The sequence below is a fragment of the Penaeus monodon genome, chromosome 3, assembly GCF_015228065.2.
Source record: "Penaeus monodon isolate SGIC_2016 chromosome 3, NSTDA_Pmon_1, whole genome shotgun sequence".
In the NCBI taxonomy this organism is placed as follows: Eukaryota; Metazoa; Arthropoda; class Malacostraca; order Decapoda; family Penaeidae; genus Penaeus; species Penaeus monodon.
Window position 1 is genome coordinate 9,339,211 of NC_051388.1, and position 10,000 is coordinate 9,349,210.

Genomic DNA, 10,000 nt, shown 5'->3' on the forward strand with positions numbered 1-10,000 from the left:
TATATATATATATATATATATATATATATATATATATATATATATATATATATTATATATATATATATATATATTATATATATATATATATATATTATATATATATATATATATATATATATATATATATATATATATATATATATATATATATTACAACAAATAAACTTTTTCAAACCTTTTCTAAGAACACATTTTTTCATTAACTCAACCTCAGGGCTAACCAACCCATGAACCCATGTACAGCATACACAATGCGCAAAAGGATACAACATATGGGAGTGAGGGAATCCCGAGCCACAGGGAAAGAGGCAAGGTCATGCTGTCAGCTACTTTTGCAGGCTGAAAGGGAGGGGAACTTCATTATAAAATGGCCAAAGCCTCATAGTAAATATTAATGATCAATAAAACTCTCCTCTGCGTAAAATTATAATACTCTAACACTTAGATATATTCTTCACAAACCATGGAAAATTCAATCCCATTGAAATCTTATTAAAAAATAATTTAAAGTTACACAAACATCAATACATTTTTGCAAGAAACAATTACCAAATTAGGTGCATTGGGCAGTGTAAGTGCTGCCAGAGCATGCCCCTCTACATGAAGCCAAGCCTCATGTGTGTTGCACAGTTCTTGGATGCGGCCGACATTGTCTACACCTCCTACGGCTCCACCACCTTTTGCATAGAGAAAAAGAAAGGGTGAATTTTTAAATTTTTCTTGTATTAGGTTGCAGACTTTTTATTTTCTAGTTTGTCATACAGATAGTAATCATGTAGTATTAGTGAGATGATGAATGATACCAACAATAAGCTCTCTACTCACCAACATTTGCAATGACAAGCAGAGGCTTCTTTTGTGCTGCCAAATCTTCTGCCATCATGCGATCAAGGGCTGCTGTGTCCATGGCAACTGGTGACCCCACAACTGTATTGCAGGGAACAACTCGCACACAGCCAGACCCCAAACCAAGCTGTGATGAATGTTTGGAATTTTATTAGCCCCATAAAAAGTATATGTAGAAGTTCTCTCTATCTCTCTCTCTCTCTCTCTCTCTCTCTCTCTCTCTCTCTCTCTCTCTCTCTCTCTCTCTCTCTCTCTCTCTCTCTCTCTCTCTCTCTCTCTCTCTTTTTTTTTTTTTTTTTACATATGATCACATCCATCCAAGTTAGTCTACTACTAAGAAAAGATATATGACATGTGAAATGAAATATAAAATTCTTTCACTTCATCATAACTTTACCAGCCATCAATATGGAAAACCTAGGAACAATAAAAACAAACTTACCATAAATATCTAATCAAACCATTCAAGGCAGAAAACAGAAAACAAAAAAAAATAAGCAGATCAACCTAACCAAGTAGCAACAGCACTCACCATGGCTGCAATGTGTTGAGGCAACCCAGGTCTGACAGTGCTGCTGGTGTAGATAACTGGAGGTCTGGCATAAAGTGCCTCGTAGCCATCTGCTGCATACTTGGGGTAGCGCGTATGGAGCAGCATGCGGCATACACGCACCACACCCTCACGCACATCCTCGTGGATATATGCTGTCGAGTCAAAGTATCTGTTGGGTGCAAAGGAGATTCAATCACATTAAAAAGAGGAAAAAAATAATTCATGTTTGCAAAATCACTAAACAACTGCTAAGGATCATTACACCATGCCAATCTCTGGTTCAAAATACCAATATAATTACATTTCATAAGTCAACTTTGATTTTAATAGTACTCATATCTGTAGTACCAAATTAACATCAACAGATAATACAAAAATAAACAAACTCACATACCTTCCAAACCCGATTCAACATAATCACAGACAAACACTTCCTCACATCCATCCTTCTCACCTGAATAATCTGGAGACCCACAAGCAGGAGTCTGACATGACCCTAGTTGCAAGCCGCCTAAGATGCTGCGGGTCAAGTGTCGTCACCAAAGCTGCCAGCAAGTGGGAGACAGCAGCTAATCGGCCATGGTTGTCAAGGGGGCCCAGGCCATAGGTTACATCTGGTTCCTCATCGTCATAAGTAATCAGGTCCTATGTGGGAACAAGTGTTTGGGAGGAAGATTTATAAGATCTACTTATGTATAGAGGGAAAAATCAAATGGGAAGGACAGTGGCTTGTCAACTGAAAATTTCACGTTATATTCATTGTATGGATGAATATAATAAACGACTATGACGATTTGTAAGTACAAAATTGATATCTATATTCCTAACAGAAACTATGAGGATAGCTATAACAATTCATTGATCCAAAAGAGAGGGAAAAAAAAATTAAACACTCCACCTGTAACAGCCTGGTGGTGTGTAAGGGGTCGTGGCCGTTAAGTGCCAGGGGTCGTGGCTGCCTCTCCTCTGGGGGCAAGGGCTCTGCAGGCGACCCCAGAGCTGCGAACATCTCTGCAGAGAAGGTTGAAAGAGCCCCAAATACATCCTCCACCTCCTCTTCCTCCTCCTCTTCCTCCTCATTGTCATTTTGACCCTCCTCCTCCTCCTCTGCTTCCTGCTGTTCGGCCTTTGCAGGCGCCGGTTCCTCAGCCTGAACCTTCTCTGGGGTCTGCTCGCCTGCCTCCTCTTTGGTGGGTTCCTCTGTGGTAGGTGCTTCTGCCTTTGGTCTGGAATAAAGTAAATCATTATAATATGGTACTATTATTACAGGCAGCACAATAAAGATGGGATTCACTGCCATAATAAATCTGAACATCGTCAAAAAATAATAATTCAACCACAAAACATTCTCAGCTGTTTACGTGAAAACTGATACTACTTGAAAAAATATCAACTTTTAGAACAGGTATAATGTATCCTTTACCTACTACAAGAATAGCTTCAGATTGAAAATAACATCTTGATAACTGGACATCCCTTGGTCAGAAAGAAAAATGTTGTTTACTTTTAACTACTATAAACTTTCCTTTAATCTAATTCTGCTCATAATATCAGAAGTGCAGTTCACTTAGAGTACATGTCAAATGGCAAATACATTGTCAGAAAGGCATGTTCAGTAAAGAAAGCTACATAATCCCAGATCTGTCATTCTGTGCCATCAAAAGAAATTATTTCATACTAATTGGGACACGTACTTATCAACTGTCAGTTCCTTTGGCTCTTCGCCTTTGACTTCTGTCTCGCGCTGTTTCTCTTCTCCAGCCATTGTTTCCGCTGCCTCTTGTCCTTCTATTTTCTCCTGTTCAGAGGTAGAAAGTCAATAAATTAAATAAGTCACTTTAAAAAAACGGAAAAAACAACTGAAATAATTACTTCTAGACCAACCCTTACTTAGAAAAAAAAATCACATCTTCTCACATTCCTCCAATGTTCACATCATAAATTACTATCAAGGCTATCTTTGCAATGAGAACCCATTTCTTCCTGTTCAAATAAAGTCAAATTCATATCAATCTTCAAGCTACTTCATGCACACAACAAAGCTAGCCCTACAACATTAAACCTGAGAGTAGTCTAATTTCAACAATGCCAAAGACACTGTGAAGCCTTAGATCATCAAATTCCTTCATGTATGTCACTCTTCTATGGAAAATCTAACTGCTCATCATGCACAGAAAGGTCACTGGAGAGCAATTCTGGGTTCCACCACTAACATTTTAGGCCAACTAACTTCTTTCCATTTTGAACGTCTTCAAGCCAGGCTTTCTGCTTGGACAGGGCACTCAGCATGCCATTACAGCACATGTACATACAAAGTTACGGACATACAGTTACTATCCTCACATGACTGGTACGCCTCATGGCACATACAAACTCACAAGGTACAAGGTAGGCACATGACAGTACAATAGCTCTTGCATTCCCTTTCTAATGAATGATCATTTAAATTTAACATTGTCTATTATTCATAAACATTTTCCATTTCCTCTTAACAGTATTATGCCTAATCAAAGAAATGAAAAATTATCTGACTGATGTCACTGTACATGATTACACCTACACACTGGATCTTTTCCTCACATTCAAAAAGATTTTCAGCTTCGTAAGCAGTTCTTCTGTGGAAGCATTGGTAAAGCAATTCAAACAGCAGGTCTCACTTCTAGCACAAGTCTTCAACATGAAAAATTTGCAACAAGCAAGAACAACTATTGTTCTCATGCAACACACATACAATAATTTGTTACAAAAAGCCTTCTGTGTTAAATGTCAGTACTTGATGCTTTCTAAACATACCTATTGTATATTTCTATGCCTTTTTATGTTTCCTTTCCTTTCCTTTCCAATCCTTTCTTTTTTTGTGATTAGTTTTCCTGCTGCAAAAAAGGCAATTACAAATTTAAAGAGTACACAAGTTCTAAAAAATAATAATAATAAAATAGACATACCAAGTAGAAGCCAAATGCACCACTATCATAGCTGTAGTTACTTGCTATTGTTGGTATCTAATTTAACCACGCTCACTTTTACACACACACAAAACACCAGCGCAATTCTTACAAGCAATTATTGATTAATAATTCAATTCCAGTTTCTTGCCAACTAACAGCAAATTAAATTAACTGAAAAAATTAAATAAGATTAAATGTCCAATCAAGATATCTTCTACTCCTCCTCCTTGACACAGGCTAATGGGAAAATGTCACACACTAATAATAAAACAATTAAAAATCTTAATTCTCCTGTTAAAAGAAACCTATAAATATCATAACAACAAGAAACAAGCATGGAGAAAAAATCAGACATATAATATATACACCAGTAGATATACTTTCTACAGATAATGATAATGATAACAAAAACATTTTCTCTTTATGGACTAGACTATAATTAGGTAAATTATCCCCACCACTGTCTTCACCATCACCTTTCATCCCATCCCATCAGACATCAATCCCAGTTAGCAAACATTATCAATTAATCAAAAATGCATTAAAATCAATCGCATTCAACACAGAGCAACATACACCAACATCCTCTATCATCAATCATCAATCACCACCAAAGGTCAATCGCAATCAATCACTATCAATTTATCAAGTCTACAATCAATTAAATATCAATCTTCAATCACAATCAACAATCTTGGTCAATCCTCTTTCATCTACTACCATCCATTATATATATCACCATCAATCATCACCATCATCATTGAATTTCAATAATTTCTCTCCCTCTATCTCCATCAATCACCACCAGATAACAATCCCCATCTATCATCAATCACAATTAAGAATCAATCACAATCAATCATGAATTATTTTTCATCACCAGTCACCATTTATCACCAACAACTGTAATCACATTACAATCCCAATCACCACCAATAATGCAAGTAACAATAAAATAATAACAATAACAATAACAATAACAATAACAATAACAATAACAATAACAATAATAATAATAATAATAATAATAATAATAATAATAATAATAATAATAATAATAATAATAATAATAATAATAATAATGATAATGATAATGATAATGATAATGATAATGATAATGATAATGATAATAATAATAATAATAATAATAATAATAATAATAATAATAATAATAATAAGAAGAAGAAGAAGAAGAAGGAAATAATAAGAAGAATAACAATAACAATAACAAAAATAATAACAATGACAATGACAGTGATGATGGAAGATGACTATAACTATGACACTGACACTGATGTTAATTACAGAGATGATTATGACAGATATGATGATGATGACAGGGCTGACAATGAAGTGATGGTGATAATGATGGTGATGGTGATAATGACAGTGATGGGGATAATGACAGTGATGGTGAAAATGACAGTGATGGTGATAATGACAGTGATGGTGATAATGACAGTGATGGTGATGAGTGATGGTAATGATGATGATGATAACGGTGGTGATGATGATGGTGGTGGTGATGATGATGATGATGATGATAACAATAGTGTTGATGACAGTGATGCGATGATGGTGATGCGATGATGGTGATGCGATGATGGTGATGCGATGATGGTGATGCGATGATGGTGATGCGATGATGGTGATGCGATGATGATGATGATGATGACAATGATGATGACGATGATGATGACGATGATGATGATGATGATGATGACGATGACGATGACAATGACGATGACGATGACGATGATGATGATGATGATGATGCGGAGGAGGAGGAGGAGGAGGAGAATGGTGATTATAATGATGGTGATGGTGATAATGACTGATGATAATGATGGCAGTGGTGATGATAATGATAATGATGATACTGATGATAATGATTGTGATGATAACAGGGATGATAATAGCGGTGATAATGAAGATGACGTGATAGCAATGACTTTGATGACAATGACGGTGATAACAACGATGGTGATGATAATAGCAGTGATGAAAATACCAGTGATAACAATGCCAATTATGACAATGATGGTAATGACAAGGATGATGATCACAGAGAGTAAACCAGCATCTAAACGCCTCAACCTTCAAAGTCACTACACGTATTGATCTATCGAGAATTAGGCGCAGAAGAAAATAGTCTCTACAGCCAATACGTCAACATATGTATTAGCTTGTTTAATATCCTAATCTAATATTAGATATCTAGTACCATGCACCTATATCTAAAATCCAAATATCCTAACTTAATCTAAAACAGATTTGAAAATTTACTTGTAGAGATTAATTTTCTATATTTTGGCAATGCAATTCCTTTTTTTTTGGAAATTTCTACCATTTGGCAACATTCAGGTCTGATGTCTCAAATGTATCTAATATACACTTTGTGTATGGTCAATTGAACATTTACATATGTCCTCTAAATGTCTAATACATTATCTATCATCATCTATATGTAATAATAATAAGATTATAAACTAGTGAAGCTATTTTTTTTTTTATTATGATATCTACAATGTGATTATATTTTACAAAATGTAATAAAGATTTTTTTCTTTAAATCTTATTTTACAATTATTTCTCAAGTAATAAGTACAGGAAATCCACAAAACAGAACCTCAAACTCAAATCCATTATGAAATGCCTATGATAATCTAACATTCACCTCCTATTCCCTAATTCTTAATATCCATTTCATACTGTGAAACATCAAAGCCTCCCCACTACAACCAATAATCCATAACATCATGTAAATCCATAACATGGAGTCCTTCGCCACCAATACTGACGTAAGCCCACACAAAATCCTTCACTGTTTGGCAATACTCATAAATCTATACATGAGTAGAGTTTGATATTTATATATGTTTTACATACATATATATTCCTTAACTGAATATTTTCTCTTAACAAGACTTTTTAAATGCCTTGATTATTCATGCAAGTACTGGAGGAGATATAGAAAAAATTATAATAATTATATCAACTTAATTTTAATTATATCAACTAAAATTCCATTATAATTCAAATAATCATCTAAAATAAACTTAATATTTAGTTATACATTCCAAATTAACATAAAAACAAATATATGCCATTTTTTCTCTACTGAGGTAAAGCTATAACCTGAGAGAAACCGGATAAAAAAGATATTCAAATCAATATATCGGTTTTAAGTCTCTGGCAGTAAACAAGTCCGTCAAATGTCTATCCTTAACCTTCGGCTTACAAAACTTGCACAAACTCTTACTCTAATTTCTTCATATGTTATTGGTGCAATATCTATTTTAATCTAAAATAATGGGTAGCAGCAATCATTGTCAAATAATACAGTCAACAAGGAGACAAGAATTTCTCTTTCTAATTCTACTAAATGACAGTATGACACTAAAGCAAATATATGTTGCTGTTTTTCATATAAAATGTGGTTATTTCTCTTCATTACCAACCTAATATATATAAATTCAACAAATATTAATTACTTTCTCCTAGAAAAAAAAAAAAAAAAATATATATATATATATATATATATATATAGATAGATAGATAGATAGATAGATAGATAGATAGATAGATAGATAGATAGATAGATAGATAGATAGATAGATAGATAGATAGATAGATAGACAGACAGACAGACAGACAGACAGATAGATAGATAGATAGATAGATAGATAGATAGATAGATATTTATATTTATATATATATATATATATATATATATATATATATATATATATATATATATATATATATATATATATATAATGTGAATAAACTGCTGTTATAAAAATAAGTCTATATACTGTGTTTCCATGTTTGTGCATTTTTTTACCCTGCAACACTATGATATAACCAATGGTTCTATTTTAATGATTATGTTAGTGTTAAAAAATAACATCATATCACAATACAAGAGAAAGAAATAGGATAAATGTTTTGAGAATTGCACCACTAAAAACACATATACTTTACATATTCAGTATAAAATATACAAGTATTTTTAGTTGACAGCATCTTTTGGGGAAAATCAAAAAGTGAAAAATATATGTACTTAATATTTTTCACATAAAAAAAAATATCAAAATAAGAAAAATCACACCATCTCTTATCTTATCATTCTCTTGGTACACTTGGTGGCTAATTCAAAGTAAGACAGCCACACCTTCTTGTTTATTTTTTTCCCTCCTACCACCTTCAATCTTGGGGGACCCATGGGGAATCAGGGTTGAAAGGGGGGGGGGACACACAGCGGAGAAATAGTGGAATCAAAAGCAAACATTTTGAAAAAATGCAAAGCCCAAATGAGGGCCCAGATTAAAATTGCAAAGGAAATTGTAAAAACAAAAAATCTGAGCCAAACTTCACAATGAAAGAGTGAAAGGTGAAAAAATTAAAAACCAGTCAAACTTCATCATAAATAAATTAAAGAAATTGAAAAAATTAAAGAAAAGAAAAAAAGAGCCAAACTTCAGATAAAAAACAATGAAAAGAAATAGATTAAAAAAAAAAAAATGAGACAAAATTAGGACTAAAATAGTTGAAAGGCATGCAAATGATGAACATGCAAACTTTTCCTTCACCCATCACTGCAAGATGAACACCGCCAATATGTCAGTACTTCCGAAATTTCCTAAAGATCACCACACAAATGAAACCTACTTTCCCCCACACCCCCTTCCCTGGGTATTTTCCTGAAATTAAATTACACCACAACCAGTGGCATCCCCACAGTTTTATTAACTTACCTAAATTCTATGAACACTTGTCTATAATCCTATAATACTTTCCTCTGTAGTGCAACCACCTTAGTTAGTACTGCCCATTTGGCACATATCACCAACTTTTTCTAAATAATTACATGAGAAACAGAAATACACAAATTTTGTTTTACATAAAACAGTGATCAATCTGATTACTATCACACTTTGGGTAAACTGCTGATTCAAACATTTTATGTATGTAAATACTATCATAAATATATATTCCTCAGACCAAATGCCTGCAGCAAGAAATGCCACCACACTCACCTGATCCAAAATATATACAGACACTGTGTGCATATTTTTATCAAAGCAAACACTCAATGCTTAAGACTATTATTTACAGTGATTTTATGTACATATTTACATGAAATATCTTTTTAAATGTTCTTATAGAGGTAACTTTGACATCATTTTTATTTCTATGTCTATTCCATATAAAATTTAAGATCTACTATAACTAAAGCTAAGTGTAACTTAATCCCCATTAGATCATATTCTTTCAACTTCTCACCATACTACTCTGGCTTTCTCAGACATTTTTAATTATCACATCTTCCCCCTAAGTAACAATAGCAGTGCCAAGACTGCACTTCTCCACAATTCAAACGAAATACTAGTCATTCATTCTCCTTCCCTGTTCTATTTGCTCTTAACTCTTTAAATGCGAGGTAAAGAGAATGCCACCCTAGACCTATAATCTTATAAAGGAAGAACTCACTGATAATAAAATGGAAATTTCTCTGGACCAGTTATGCCTTCATGTTTGTTTTATATCTTAAGGCTTTAAGTGGTCTACGCCCAAGCCAGCAACTAACACACTGCTAGGATCGGCCAACGGGAAAGACTAGGTTGCCACAATGATCGCATATAAA

General features: G+C 33.6%; 1 protein-coding gene across 3 annotated transcripts in view; it reads right to left on the reverse strand.

The window, feature by feature from the left end:
• The window catches only part of LOC119591538 (pyridoxal-dependent decarboxylase domain-containing protein 1-like), a 23,349-nt gene that overhangs the window by 12,488 nt on the left and 861 nt on the right, over positions 1-10,000 (reverse strand). For 2 of the 3 annotated variants that reach the window (XM_037940291.1, XM_037940298.1), the window contains exons 2-8: positions 3,097-3,200; positions 2,301-2,628; positions 1,857-2,047; positions 1,382-1,571; positions 829-976; positions 553-680; positions 271-342 (exon numbers count right to left, since the gene is read on the reverse strand). In XM_037940291.1, the coding sequence (XP_037796219.1) occupies positions 271-342; positions 553-680; positions 829-976; positions 1,382-1,571; positions 1,857-2,047; positions 2,301-2,628; positions 3,097-3,200 (1,161 nt within the window). Of the gene's footprint in view, positions 1-270; positions 343-552; positions 681-828; positions 977-1,381; positions 1,572-1,856; positions 2,048-2,300; positions 2,629-3,096; positions 3,201-4,195; positions 4,276-10,000 lie in introns of all 3 variants that reach the window. The other variant, XM_037940305.1, reaches the window with a different exon arrangement.